Here is a 16229-nt window from a genome sequence, read left to right as displayed (position 1 = left end):
TGCCACTTAACCTTAAGTGCATCCATGAAGGCCTTATTGCTTAGTGTAGGACCGTCAAAGATGGAAATTCAACATGTGAACTTTGGGAGGAGACAAGCATCCAGTTCATCATGCTGCAATTATAGCACTTAACATTTTTTTCTGTTTAAATATAAAAATATGGAATGCTTCATGAATTTGTGTGTCATCCTTACGCAGGGGCCATGCTGATCTACTCTGTATTGCTCCAATTTTAGTCTAGGTGCTGCTGAAGTGAGCACTATAGCACTTTACTATTTGCAATTGACAAAGTAAGACTGTTTTGAACTAATATATTAATATTTTCTTAAGAGAATCTTTCCATGTAATCCTTTCTCATATATAATGCTTACCTATGTCCCCATTTTGTCTCGTTTTTCTTCCTTATAAGATAAATTTGTCTATTGTTATTCAATGTTATGAGTAGTTATGAGATTTGACTTAATACATTTTTATTATTTTTAAAATTTATTTTAGTTTATTATAAAGGTTGTATAAAGTTATATAAGTAAGGTCATGAGTACATTTCTTTCAATTATTGCTGCCCCTCCCTCATTTTTCTCCCACTTTCCCTTCCCTTAATTTACTCCCCCCAAGTTGTAAAGTTCATTTCCAACATATTGTCTTGTGAGTAACACTGTTGCATTGGTTCACCCTTTGTCCTGTGTCTTGCCACTTTGTTATTCTTCACTTTCCCAAATCAGATAAATGTATAGATAATAAACAGGGAACCAAAATCAAAACAGTGACAACGGGAATAAACCAAAGGGGAAGAAAGAAAAAAGGAATAACTTCACACAGTACATTAAAACAAAAAGCAAAAAACAAAAAGATCTTGTTTCCATATCTTGTAGTTCACTTCAATTCACATCATTTTATATGGTCATGTGTATATAGTTATTGAGCTATTGTGATTCTTTGCTAGGACTATCCTCGACATATGCTAATTATTACATTTTATTTTTATGGAGCAGATTTACATTTACAAAAAATATACAGAAAGCAAATGGGATTCATTCCTTTAAAGCAGAGACATATTAGAGATGATCTTTCTGTCATGTGAGGTTACAGAAGAAGGTGAACCAAGAGGAAGCAGATTAACTCCAAGGTTTCAGACTTTTCAGCCTCCAAAACTGAGAAATAGATTTCTGCTGTTAAAGCCACCAGTGTATTGCTTTTTATTGTAGTTACCCAAGTGAAAAGAAAATAATTAAATTGCAAAATGAGAAAAGATAAGAACAAACATCTCACCAAAGGAGATAACGCAGATGGTAGATAAAAATATGAAATGATGCTTGCACATACAGGTTCTTAATGATATTCGGAAAGGCACCTGCTCTGAAGGCTTGCACTGCCCACTGAGGCCCAGCCTCACTCCTACCTTTCTACTTTCTCTGAATCTGCCTCACTCACCTGGGGGGACCTCCACTTTCTTGAAGTTTTCTTTACTTTGTCAAACTTCATTTTTTTCCCCATCCTAGATTCCAGTTGAAATCCTTACCATGATACCATTATTTCTTGGATCACATCCTCTTCATTCATCTCAAATGCCCTGGAAGGAAACATCAGACGTGAGAATTCCAAGATTTTTAAGGATGAGAAATCACATACAGACATGCCATTGGCGAGACAAAAATAGATTTAGGAGACAGGCTGGACAAAATGGCAGAGGCCAGAAATTGCTTGAATATTAAAATATTTGTAGGTTTTATTCAGACAAAATATTTAGAAAACTAAATTCTGTGGAGAAGTAATTTTCTAGAGAAATCTTAGACTATTTAAGGAAATACAATTTGTGTCCTCTAGGATAAAGATTAATCAGTGAATTAAAGCAAGGGATTGATAGAGATAAGTTTATATTTGTTCAAACATATATCAAGACTCAGGACAGATAAAAGACAAGATTAGAATTAGAAAGAAACAAAGCAAGAATGACATTGCCCCATTTGTTAGGAAATGGAAAGACTTGGAAAAAATATTCAGTGAAGTAAGCCAGGCCCAAAGAAACATAGGTCCCATGGTTTCCCTTATTTGCAATAACTAGTATATGTCTGAGCCAAGCAGAAAAGGTCAGATAAGTTGATGTTAGGTGAAATGAACCCCAAGATAAGTATTCAAATGTTTTTTTCTTTCATGCGATTGTTTCTAACATATTTATAAGATGATTTCTTTGTTGCTTTGTATGTCTCTCCCCCCATGGTATAACCCCTATTTTCACTGTGTTTGATGTTGGTATAATTTGTGGAGGGGAAAGGAAAAAAAAAATGTTTAAATAGGGATACAGATGGACCCATTGTAACAATGAGATGTACAATACTTTATGTGGAAAAACAAACTTTACAACTTTGGGGGAGGGGTGGGCAGGCGGGGATGAGGTGTTGGTTGTGGGGGCGGGGGAAGATGGGAAGAGATGGGAAGGGGAAACAAAGGAAGAGGCAACAATACTTGATAAGAAATGTACTCATTATCTTGCTCATGTAATTGTAACCCCTCTGTATGGTATTTTCACAATAAAAAAGAAAGAAAGAAAAAAGAAACACAGCAAACCAAAATAAAACATCAAGGAAGGTGATCTAGCTTATAGTGAGGCATGATGAGTGGCTGAATAAAATGGGGGTATTGAAGAGGAATATTTTTTCAAAAAATTGTGAAGACATGAACTATACAACTTGTGGGTGGAGATGGGAGGAAGGGCCTGGGAGAGAGTGAGGGAACAGATGACATTGTATGAAAGGAAAGGTCATGTAATTGTAATCCCTCTGTACATAACCTCTATGATAACAATAAATCAAATTAATAAAAACTGTGAAGACATTTAAAAAGTCAACGATAGTTGCAACATATATAGCAAAATAATTACGGTTATAAATGTTTATGATAGACCTAATGAGGTAAAATGCTAAAACACAATGCCACGCCTTCAGTTGTATATTTCATACACATAAAAAACATTTTGCTGCACTGGGTTGAATTCAATTTCCATTAATGAGTAAATTATTATCTTCAATGATTAGAGTTTAATTTGTGCATTTATTTCCCAATGAAGGTCATCGAACACTATTTATTGGAGTTCATGTGCCTCTGGGAGGAAGAAAAAGCCATCGACGTCACAGGCATCGCGGTCATAAACACAGAAAGAGGGACAGAGAGAGAGATTCAGGATTGGAGGATGGAAGAGAGTCACCTTCTTTTGGTAAGCATTATTCTCATAATGATATTTATGTTTATAACAATATACTAGCTTCTAGAATCCATGCTTAGTGATAACACGTCATTCAAGTGATTTATATTTTCATAAGACTATTTTTATAAGAAGAGAAATGAAATTCTTTTTTTTTTGTTGGTCATGGGGTCTGAACTCTGGGCCTGGGCGCTGTCCCTCAGCTCTTAAGCTCAAGGCTAGTGCTCTACCACTTGAGCGACAGAACCACTACTGGCTTTTTCTGCTTATGTGGTGCTGAGGAATCGAACCCAGGGCCTTATGCATGCAAAGCAAGCACTCTACCACTGAGACACCTTCCCAGCCCAGAAGTGGAATTCTTGATCTTTTTTTAAACCTCTGTATTTTCTTCTTTGTTTATTGAGAATTGATTCAGCTTTATGATAATACTATTAGAATAGTAAAATTTAGTTTTACAAACTATTGATAACATGCAAGAATAATTGTTGTTGCTCTAAGTTGTTTAAAAAATCAAGGGGAAATTGTGTTTGTTAAGTTTCCATTGGCACTATTGCTGATTCTGCCCGAATTTCACTTACAGCAATGTTCTACTGTTTTGAGTATTTTTCCCTGGGAAGTACATGCGGAATACTAGAACATGTATTTTATAGTTTTAAAAAACCCCAAGTGCCACAAGAGCATAACCAAGAGTAGGGCTTCCAATTCTTACCGTTTTAATCCTTTAGGTTTTTCTTTTACTGTACATGCTTGTATACCATTCACAGTCTTTCCAACCCTCATCACTAATTCACTCACCCAATTCTTGACTTCTGGTTTCTCACCTTCGTGCTTTCTTGTGCACTTATTTGACAGCTATACTTTTTTATACATATTTTTTATCCTTCATTCTGATTTCCTTTCCTTATGTGGCTTATGTCATGTAATTTCAGTAACACCTTGCTAGAATAATACTTTCTACTCTGATTTGTTAATACCTTCACTCCATTTTAAAAACTACACTTTTATGTGTGCGGAGGTTGTTATCATTGTCCATTTTCTTCCTGCCGCCTTCTGTGGGCATCTTGTCCTGCAGAGTCATACAGAAGGGAAGAGTGTAACCATTATAAATTCACAACCCTACTGAGGCTGCAGCCCTTCCAATCTATTTTACTGCATATATTTGGTTTTCTAAATCACCATATTTTTTCACCTTTCTTCTCCACTGTCCTAAATCTATTATTTTCACCATAATTTAGCAGACTATCTACATTTGCACTGGCTTTTACTCCCTACCGCAGAGTGTGGGGTCACTAACCAGTGTGCCTTCCACAACCTTAGCTCTTTGCTGCTATTCTCATTGGGTTGACATCCAACACCATCTAAGATTAAAAACAACAATCCCTCCCACCCACCCCCCCCCCCCCAGCCCCACCAAACCAAACCAAACCAAACCGCTGTCTCTTGTGAGCCCTCATGTCATTTCTCCTCAAGAAATGATTATAACATGTCTCCATGCCTTGTCATTATTCCTCCTTTTCAGGTCTCTGTCTGGACCAACAGATTCCTTTTTAAGATGACACTTGGCTATAGTATTTCAACATATGAAGAGTGAAAAAATGGATTTTTATCTCCAATGTTGGCCACTTAGTGGTCATTTGTCAGTTTAAATCCTCACCCTGGATTAAGGCTTGTGTGAATTGTGGGTTTGTCCTGCATTGAGGAATGCTTGTCTGTTGACAACCAGAGTTGCCTGACTACCATGTGGTTGAGGTTTCCTGTGACCCTCTTTTCTATTTTAAATAGTTTCTCAGGCTTTTTCAAACCCACACTCCATTTATCCATTCTAAAATGAAGTAAGTTACCTGCATATAAAACTTTGATGTAGCATTTTGCTTTAAAACTCTGTATTGTTTTATGTAATACCTGCTTTTATTGTTACAAAGAAGTCCTTGTCTCCATTGTTTTTATGTTTTATGTTTACATCTTTTAAGCTTGAATTCTTACAGACATTTTTGTATGTATCTTTAATTAAGAGAATTTGCTGAGATATATGAAAGGTGTATTTATAAACCTTCCTACTCTGCATACTGTTGATATTTTTTTCCATTGAGGGAACATTTTCTTTTATATCTGATGCTATCCCATTTGCTCTGATGTCTTCATTGTGCATATTAATTATCCACATATTGGATTTTCAGTGTCTGCAGCTTGTTTTTACTCTGTAAACTTTTCTCTCATATTTCCATTTGAATACCTATAATATTCATTTTTTTGCTTCTGCAACTACTTTTAATTTTGCTGCTAATTTTTCCTTTTCTTGCATTTTTCTTATTATTCAAGTATTTTCTTTCTCTTCCCACCTGTCCATTCCTAATTACCTTTTGTGATTCTATATTTTATAGTCTAAAAAAGATCCCCAGATTTTTCTTGACATAGTCTATTTATCCTGAAGTAATTTTTATAACTATCAATATAATTTTTGATCTCTACTGATTTGTACCTCATTTGCAGAGTCTTTTTGTTCATTTTTAAGCCAGACAAGGTATATCCTAGCTATCGTTCTTCAACCTATGTAAGCAGACTGCTACAATATGCTTCTTGTCTCTATTACTGAGTTAAAACTTTAAACTCATATAACACGTAACTTCTGCCACAGGTACAACAGTTAGTGGGGTAGTATGAAAAGAAATATACTCTAGCATTCTACTCCAGCATGATACAATTGTTTTGTTCAGTGAGTCAGTGGGAATGGGTTGAGGATGTATTGTTTTATTGTTTTCAGTGTTGCTTGTGTCATGAATTTTGAGAGTATAATAGAGAGAAACTTCATGTAGTTTTCATACTCACGCTTTGTTGATAGTCAGTAGAGTCATCCTCTTACACTCTGGGAAAGGATATCTGTTGGACTAAGCTTTAAATACTTTTATTACCATTCTTCAGTCAGTTCCGTTGCCTAAATAATCAGTTACTGAGACACTTGCTGAAACTGAAGCCATGGTCTAAACATCGTCCCAGTTGATCTGGGATTTGCTATTCTGCACAGTAAGGAAATACGTGATTCTTATACTGAAGCCTTCAAGAGAAATTTCTTACTTAAAAAATATTTATTTTACTTGGAAAGATTCTTTCTCCCCCAAATCTTTTGAAAATAGCACTGCAGGTGACTCATAACTTGTCAGAATTTAATTTTCAAAGAGATACAGAGGAGGAAATGAGAGAACATCAGGCCCCTCGATTTTGAGAACCTGAGGTTTTATGTTATAAATCGGAGTATGAGCAATTAGTGACCAGAGAAATTAGTGCCCACAGTAGCAGCAGACATCAGTTTTTTTTTAATCTTATTTCATTGACTTACTTATTACTTGTATTGGATTTGAACCCAGGGCTTTCAGCTTGCTTGTCTTGCTGGCTCAGCTGTCATTCTGTCACTTGTGCCATGCTTCAGACCAGCTTGTTGCTGGTCATTTTGAAGATGGAATCTCATGGATTTTCCCACATTGAACAGTGACCCTTGAGATATCAGACTCATGAGTAGCTAAGATTACAGACATGAGCCATAGGAGCCATGTACATTTTGGTCCTATTGAAGTTTTGTCATTCCAATCTGTGAGCAATAACAGTACACCCTATTTAGTTATATTATATGACCCAGTCATGGAATGCAGTGCTGTTAGAAACATGGCTGTCTGAATGCTTCATCCAAGTAAAAGAAAAGCCCACAGATTATGCTTATTTCATAGACATGCAATGCTTCATTGCAATGCACCAGATGCAGTAGTTAGAATGTGATGCAACTCTGGTTGTGGAAGAATGATGATGCTGTCATCATGATGATACAAAGACCTTTTGATGCCCACGAATAAGTTTATTTTACTTATGGAAATATAAATACAATAATTTGCATTTAAGAATAAATAGTGATTAGTTCGTTATTGTGCTGTAAACAAACCCCCAACAGCAGAAAATTTGTAAAATTTTACATTGTGCTATTTTCAATGCTATTTTTTGTACTCATTTTGTATTATGTGAAATTATATTTTCAACTGGGAACATGAATGAGCTATTTAAAAATGATCGGTTTGAGCCGAGAGCTGGTGGCTCACACCTCTAATCCTAGCTATGCAGGAGGCAGAGATATGAAGATCATGGTTCAAAGCCAGCCTGGGCAGGAAAATCTGTGAGACTCTTATCTCCAATAAACCACTAGAAAACCAGAAGTGGTGCTGTGGCTCAAGTGGCAGAGTGCTTGCCTTGAGCTGAAGAGCGCAGGGACAGAGCCCAAGCCCAGAGTTTAAGCGCTATGGCTGACAAAAATAAATATATAAATACGTAAATACATAATAAATGATCAGTTTGAATCATGAGCTTTAAGTCAGTAAAATTATAAAAGATGATGATAGAAATTCAGAACACATTAATGCTAATTTTTCCCTCATCCTCCCAAAGAGGATTATACAAATCCTGTTAGTTCACTAATACAAAGTGAACTAATCAATAAGTAATATAAATAAAGCTGTGTTGAAAATAGAGCATGCAAAGGTGCTATATAAATTAGCCTCTCTGTGCTCAAAGCTAGTGCTCTATCACTTGAACCATAGTACCATTTCTGTCTTTTTCTGAGTAGTTTATTGGAAATAGTCTCACAGACTTTCCTGCCTGGGGTGGCTTTGAACCACGATCTTCAGAGCTCCACCTCAGTTATTTCTATTTTAAAAGTGAAAAGTTAGAGACAGAAAAACATGTCATTGAACAGTTTTTCCCACTTTAATAACTTATTTCCTATGGCATTTCTGCTATCATGTGTCTTAGAGAAGACTTTTCATACAGTAGAAGTGTGAGAATATTATTTTTCTGAGTTGTTTTGTGACTATTATCTTCAAGGTTGGTAGCGAATAATCTTTCTTTCTTTCTTTAATTAATTAATTATTTTTTTGGGGGGATCGTTTGTGGGGCTTGAACTCTGGGCTTGGGCACTATCCCTCAGCTCTTCAGCTCAAGACCAGAGCTCTACCACTAGAGCCACAGCAGCACTTTCGGTTTTCTGAGTGGTTTATTGGAGATAAAAGTCTCACGGACTTTCCTGCCCGGTCTGGCTTTGAACCACTATCCTCAGCCTCCTGAGTAGCTAGGATTACAGGTGTGAGCCGCTGATGCCTGGCTAATCTTGATTATAAGGGGAAACACCTCCAAATCCTAAATTCAAGGCTCATCAAAATAGCAATTGAGCTTTGGAGGGCAGGTGCATGGTATTGTAGATCAATGTAACAGTGATGTGAAAAATTGCTTCAGAGATGGGAGGAACATACAGCCACATTGTCATGTCTACTATAAGATGTAGCCTCTGACCAGTGCCTCAAAAGCCAGAGTAGGTTGTGTCATGTGACACAAAATAACTGTGTCTGCTGACAATAAGTCCAAGATTCCTTCTTATAACTATAAAATTACAGTTGGTGTGATTTAAATGATTGTGCAAAATATTGCTTTTTTCAAGAGGAGCCAGACACAGACTTAGCACACCAATTTGAAACATAATCTAGGCTATCACTCAGGTAGTGTAGTTTTAGAATGAGACAGTACAAGTTTATTTCAGAAAATCTAGACTAGGAATATAGTGTTAAACCACTGATTTAAGTTAATTTGATGATTTTTGGCAATTGTCACTCTCATTTCAAAACTATATTCATACTCCATATAATGAATGTGCTCTTACTTTTGAAGAGGCAGTTCATTGTAAGACTTAGTTGTTTGCTCAATTGTTATTTGTTTTATGTAGACTGAAAATTGCTTTAAATATTTGGTAATAATACTGTCTCATTACTACTAACATTCTATAAAATATCTTAATAATACCTAAAACAAATATGCTATATGAATGTAGTTTCCTTTTCTACTTTCATATATATTGAGCACATGTAATAATGTACAAGATAGACCATTGCATATTGACACTTAACGTTTAACATTAACAATTGTCATTGAAACCTGAACAATTTAATATTTAAAATTTAACATAAAAATAGATATCTAATATTTTAAGCTTGCTCATTATTTTCTTTGTGTTTGCTGCTAATTAATATCAGTACCCTTTTGAGTACTGTGAGTTATTGTGATCTATAGAGGAGATAATATATGTAATCATAAAAGAAACAATATATTGCAAAAATCTATTTCATTTTTGTTTCTCTTTTAACAATCTCACTATAGTTAACAGCTATTTAAAATCATTAATGAATCTAAGAGAACTATGGACATTTACTAGATTCTTCCAATTCTTATACTGAATGAATACTTGTGAGATTTGATTAATCATAAAATAACACTCTTTGTGCCTGTACTCTCCCTTTGTATTTATTCATGGAACAATATCTTTTCTGTACCGGAATGAAAACTGTGGTGAATTACCAAACTTTTCTAGTCTGTCTTAGATAACCCAAGTCTTTTGATCACGAATAAGAGTCTCTAGTCTCATGTAGTAATGGACACATTGAAAATGGGTTGTCTCCAAGGCTTTTTCCTGTTCTCTTGTCCAGGCCTGTGGCAGGTAATAGATAGTCTATAGTTGAAGAAAGAGAAGTCTCTTTTTAATTTTTCCTACATTGAACAAAGTCTTACTACAAGATACTTCATTATCTTCTCAACTATACTTTCTGATTCCTGCAGATTTGGAGCATAGGAAATGAGTAGATCTAATGGGAATGAAGCTGGAAGGTTTTTTTTACTGTGGTGCTGCTTTTGTAATCTGATGTCACACTTTCTAACCCTGTAAAGATTTTGAGTTTTCTCATTTTTTCTTGCAGAATCTCTCACTAGCACCCTCTTTTGCTTTATTATACATTAAAAATCGTCTAGACATTTAGCTACAGTGGCAGATCTCTGATGAATTTTTCCAATTTCTCTGTGTCAGACTCTTAGTTGGATTCAAATAACCCTTCCTTCCTTCCTTCCTTCCTTCCTTCCTTCCTTCCTTCCTTCCTTCCTTCCTTCCTTCCTTCCTTCGTTCCTTCCTTCCTTCGTTCCTTCCTTCCTTCCTTCCTTTTTTTCCCTCTCCCATATATGAAATACCCAACCACAATCATCACCCTAATAAATTCATGGATTGAAGATCATATAAAGCAAGACTCATAACTCAGTACCTAGGTAGACTTCATGTTTTGCAGTCCATTTCAGAAGAGTAAATACTCTTATGAAACTCACTCCTGAGGCTCCTGAGGCACAGCTACACACCTCTTCTGTTTCCCTGTTTCACTAGAAAATGTGTCTACTATTTCCTTTTTGTGGCCCTTTTTGTTGTCTCAGTGTGGATAATGGATTAGAGTTAGGAACACAGTTGCTAAGTTGAACATAATATATAGTCTTATACCCCTTTTGGAGAGAAATACCTATTAAGTCTTGGTATTTTGGTGAAAATTCATCTTTATGAATTTATTACCCTGTAACAGAATCATTACTTAGCATTAATAGTGAACCTATTATTTTGATTATATAAATGAACTGAAATATAGAATTCAATGAACAGATTGTGTGTGACATACAAGTACTATGAACAAGATTTTAAAGTTCAACTAAAAATGGAAAATATTGTTAAGCTTCAAGGAGACCGGAGACATGAATTTGAAACAGAACCACCAAAGTTGTCATCATTCCATTATTTCACAAGATAGATAATCTGAATGCTAATTATCTGAAATATAAAAAGGATAAAGAAGGAAAGTACCAGTGATTGAGAAATACATAATTATAAACATTTTATAAATTTCTTTTGTAAGCTTAATGTGAGAATGTATAGGAAGATCTGTATACCTCATATTAGGAAAATCACATATTAAAATAGAAGAGCCTCAATTCTCTCCTATCATCAACTTGTTGTAGCAACATAAAAAATTACCAATATATTTTGACTGATGTCCAGAAAGTACCTAAAATAGAGAAATTCTGGACAAGATTTGTTATAAGGAGAAAATTTTCATTGATTATTAGGAACATTTGATACAAGGCCCTGATTACTTAGTATATGAGTAATTAAAGAGATGTTTAATAACATAGCTAATGCTGTACTGATGTATAATTTCTATGGAACATGTTCATTTCCAGTTATGACTCTACTGTTAGAGTTCTTCAAATCGTACACTTATTTAAATTTGATTTTCACTGCTAATCATTTATTGAAAACAGTCTATAGTTTGTTCATTTACAAGTATAAAAACAATATATATTCCTTGGAATTAAAGTATTATTTAAAATTAGGCCAGTGTAATCCTCTTTCTTTTACTTAAATCTCATAATTGACAACTTTACAGCATCTGATATGATTAGCTTCTTATTGTTTATAAATCTACATTGTTATCTACTCTGCTTATCAGATGTAAGCTATGTGAGGGAAGGGATTTTTCTTTTAATCTGTTTTATTGAATGTTTCAAACAATACCTGGCTGGAGGAAAGTAGTCACTAAATGTTTTTATTTGTTTTTGTTGGTTGTGGAGTTTGAACTCAGGGGCTGGGCACTGTCCCTGAGCTTTTTTTTTTGCTAAAGGCTAGTGCTCTATTACTTTAAGCCACAGCTCCACTTCCAGTTTTTAGGTGTTTAATTGGAAAAATAGTCTCACAGACTTTCTTTCTGGGCTGTCTTGGAACCATGATCTTCAGACCCAGCCTTCTGAGTAGCTAGGATTACAGCTGCTAGCCATTAGCACTCACCTAAGTACTTAAAATTGACCTTTCTTCTCCCAAATATTAAACCTGTTCAACCATGTTGAAACTTCTCTCTCTGTTCTTCAGATTTTGAGTCATCATTCATTGTAATCTAATGCCCACTTTAGTTAAGTGACATGAGTGTTTCCATTTTTGACTTTGTCATCTTTTCTAGAATCCATTCTCAAATATCCAAATGCATGATGCAATTGTTTCTAACGTATTTATAAGATGATTTATTTCTATGTTGCTTTGAATGTCCCTCTCCCACCGTATGACCCATGCTTTCACTGTATTTGATGTTGGTATAATTTGTGGAGGGGAAGGGAAAAAACAAATCGTTTTACTAGGGATACAGGTGGACCCATTGCAACAATGAGATGTATAAGTCGTTATGTTGAAAAACAAACTTTACAACTTTGATGGAGGGTGGGGGGAGGATCGGGTGGGAGATGGGGGGAGACTGGGAAGGGATGGGAAGGGGAAACAAAGAGGAGGCAACAGTGCTTGATAGGAAATGTATTCATTATCTTGCCCATGTAATTGTAACTCCTCTGTACGGTATTCTCACAATTAAAAAAAAAAAGATTTTTTTGTTTTATTTTTCACTAGTATAGCTAACTAACACTATTTTTTTGGGGGGGGGGTCCAGTCGTGGGGCCTGAACTCTGGGCCTGGGCGCTGTCCCTCAGCTCTTCAGCTCAAGACTAGCGCTTTACCACTTGAGCCACAGCGCCACTTCCAGCTTTTTTCTTTTTTGCTTATGTGGTGCTGAGGAATCAAACCCAGGGCCTCAGGCATGCCAGGCAAGCGCTCTACCACTGAGCCACCTTCCCAGCCCTGTAACACTATTTCTTACACAATGACATTCCTGTATATTAAGACAAAATTTTTAATCATCAGGTTACTATCAGTTTTCTAGAATGCTGTTGTGGTCAGTCTTACAGAGAAAAGTTATTAGCTGTGTTTACTTGGAACTTCTAGATGCTTCTCAAGTATGTTAGATTCGTTACCAAGTACTGTAACCATTATTGATTTACATGTTTAAGGTAAGACTGAAAACTTTGAGCCAGTTTACTTTCTACTTTAAAACAGAGTTCTTAGAAAGAGGCTGGTAGTAAGCACTTTCATAATATGAGTGAAACTTGAGTTCAATTTCCACCATGAGGAAGTGGCATTGTACCTCAAGTGGTAGAGCACTAGCCTTGAGCTGAAGAGCTGAGAGACAGCGCTCAGGCCCAGAGTTCAAGCCCCAGGACCGACCAAAAACAAAACCAAAAAATTCAAGAATTTCCAACATGAACAAAAAGGCAACAAACAAAACAACCAAAACCCTGCCAACAAACGTGTTGGCTTGTACACATTTGTTCCACTATCTTATCCAGAAAGCAGTGCTTAAAGTAAATGTAACAGGATAAAAAAAAGTCTTAGTATACAACAAATATCACAGCTATGTTAATATTTGTACAGAGTTTTTATTCTTTAAGTAGGTAAATATTTATAAAGTTTTCTCTATATGCTGAGGATATAGCAATGGAAAAGGCAAATAAAGTCCCTGGCTTTGTAAGTCTTACATTCTAAGTAGATAAGATAGACATCAAATCAATCATTATATGATAAATTGATTATAGTTGAGATAAGTATAGCAAAGAGAAATGTAAGGTGCTGAGTTAGGAAACAGGAGCCTAACAAATGTTTGCAAATGAATGTATATGTATGTGAGTGTGCATTTTTGCAAAGAGGATTAAATATTATTGCCAAGATATATTACATTTAAATAGAGACTAGAAAGATATAGAGGAAAATGAGAGAAAACTATATACACACAAACCCTATTTGTTATGAGAAAGAGCATATTATTAAGAATCTTAAAGAAGGCTCAGTAGGAGAGTACTGCCTTGCATGCTGAAGGCCCAGAAGTCTATCCTCTGAAAAGTATTGTAAAGATAATCTCAATTGCTGTTCCTTGTGAATGGCTTGGATTTCCTAATCTTGTTTTCCTGTCATATACTCTATTACATATACAGCATCTCTTGGCTCTGTATCTTCTTCTGTGGGACATGGGGGTTGGGGAACCAATGTAGATTGTGTTGCAATATAAGGAAGGCAAAAGTATCTGGATCATGTAACATCAAGGGAAAAAGTGTCAGATGACTGAGTTAACGAAGCAGGTAGGAGTTACAGTCCCAATACAAATTTTTCCTTGTACATAAATTTAAGTAAATTGTATAATCTGTTATTAAATTATTATTATTATTCTGTGTGTATTTTTCATCTTTGCCTCCTAGGAAGCTAAATATTAGAGTAAAATAAGCTTAATAACTGGTATGTAAAGTAAATGAGTTGTTTACTGTATTTCATTTTTAAACTATTTTTATTATCTTTAAATAGTTGTACAAAGGGCTTTCAACGTGTCAGTTTATCAGTACAGTGAGTCTTAATGCATTTCACCTCTTCCATCATTCTCCCCCCTCCTCATCTATGCCAACCCCACCCATCCCTTCAAGTTAATTTTCTAGTTCTATTTTCACATATGTACCTTTAGTATTATTGTGACTCTGTTTTATTATGACTATATATTCTATAGTGTTATGACTCTATATCTTTGTTCCTATCCATTGCTCTCTATTATTTTTTCTTTTGTATAGAAAAGTATGAATTTTATATTTTGATCTTGTGATTATCTAATCTTTAAAAAATATAAATAAAAACAATATTCCTCGAATTCTTTTAATTCTCAGAAAGTGATAGAAGAAATAATATATAAAAGCGGGAATACTTAGAAGCAGAAAAACAGTAAAAGTATTTATGAAGGTAGTTTTCTGAAACAAGATTGTACTACATAACCAGGGCCTAGAACCCAAGACACTATATCTCAGGCTGTCCTCAAATTTCTTTTCTCCCTGCTCCACTTCCAAAATGCTGGAATCACAAGCATATTTCACTATACCCAGATTTCAAAAGAGTTTAAACTTCAACAAAAACCCTTATTTGAATGGAGTGGGGTGGGATCAAGAGGAAGGAGTAGATGAATGAAAAGGGGAAGTGGGGGAGAATGCAGTAGAGAATTCAGTGTGTATCCTACCAAATTAAAAAGAGTAAGAGAAGGGGGAGAGGGAAAGGAGGGATGGGTGAGATTGTTGAAAGGCGTGACATTGGTCAAGATGAATTGTATTCATAAACTGTTAAATGGCAACTCCTTTATACAATGACTTAAAGATAAAAAATTAACTTATTCAATGTTAAAAAGCTTTGAATACAATAGATTTTTTCTTTTGCTTTTTGTTTTTATTATTATTATAAATGTGATGTACAGAGGGGTTACAATTTTGTAAGTCAAATAAAGAGTACAATTCTTTTTGAACAATGTCATCTCTTCCTTTGCTCTATGCCAGTTTTTCTCTCCTGTCCTTACCCACAAGTTGTATAGCTCATTTTCAACATAGTGTCTAGAGAGTTCCACTGCTGCTTTTGTTTACCCTTTGCCCCTCCGTTTCTGTGCACAAAGAATGTGCACAGAATGTGCAAGCAGAATGATCACAAGATGTGTTGGGAGACAGTGCTCTATAGATCACATATATTCCTGACTATCTTGTGAGCAGAGGCAACCGGTTGCCTTCTTTTCAAGCATGTTTGTATGCTAGCCAGACTAAGAAGAAAGATCCATTCTGGATCAAATGGCAGGCTTGCCTCCGGTCCAGTGTAACTGAGATAATGTCTCCCTACAGTGCAAAGTCAGGGAGGGTTGTTGTTTCTTTGTGAATGACTTTAGTTTACTAAGCTTGTTCTTCTGTAAGTTTTCTTACTATTTACATGACATCTCCTGGCTTTTAATATGTCCTTCTGTGGGATTTGAGGCCTGGAGAACCCATGCAGATGATGATATTTTGGGCACTACTGTTGCTGTGAGCAACAAGCTTCTGTTTTGTCTCTGAACCAAAAGCCTTGTCATTTTTCCAGCAGCCATAAAATTAAAATGGTAAATATGGACATCCTTCACAATTTTCTGATGCAGATTCTGATATTTTATGCCTCTAAACAAATAAAACATCACTGACGGTTTTCACGTGCTTATGATCCATCTTTTGTCTTGTAAAGTGTTACTTGTAAAATATTGACCAATTTTAATTGACTTGCTTGTGTTTTACTGTTCTATCTTGAGAGGTCTCTATATATTCTGGACTTTGTTAAATGTAAAATTTACAAATATTTTTTTCTCCCTCCTCTGCAGGTTCTTTTTATATTCCATGTGTGTGTGTGTGTGTGTGTGTGTGTGTGTGAGAGAGAGAGAGAGAGAGGTGGGGGGGAGAGGGGGAGAGAGAGGAGAGAGAGAGGGGGAGAGAGGAGAGAGAGAGAGAGAGA

General features: G+C 35.5%; 1 protein-coding gene and 1 non-coding gene across 14 annotated transcripts in view; one reads left to right on the top strand and one right to left on the bottom strand.

The window, feature by feature from the left end:
* Slc4a10 (solute carrier family 4 member 10) overlaps positions 1-16229 on the top strand; it is a 274758-nt gene that overhangs the window by 135918 nt on the left and 122611 nt on the right. For all 13 annotated transcript variants that reach the window (XM_042699499.1, XM_042699500.1, XM_042699494.1 and 10 more), the window contains exon 3: positions 3065-3211. In XM_042699499.1, the coding sequence (XP_042555433.1) occupies positions 3065-3211 (147 nt within the window). The remainder of the gene's footprint in view (positions 1-3064; positions 3212-16229) is intronic.
* On the bottom strand, positions 154-260 carry LOC122124977. The gene has a single exon (XR_006150708.1). It is a non-coding gene; the product is annotated as a U6 spliceosomal RNA (small nuclear RNA).

This window comes from Dipodomys spectabilis, unplaced genomic scaffold, assembly GCF_019054845.1.
Source record: "Dipodomys spectabilis isolate Male_0828 unplaced genomic scaffold, ASM1905484v1 ptg000256l, whole genome shotgun sequence".
In the NCBI taxonomy this organism is placed as follows: domain Eukaryota; kingdom Metazoa; phylum Chordata; class Mammalia; order Rodentia; family Heteromyidae; genus Dipodomys; species Dipodomys spectabilis.
The sequence above is the reverse complement of the archived record's forward strand: the minus strand, read 5'-3'. Positions and strand labels throughout refer to the sequence as shown.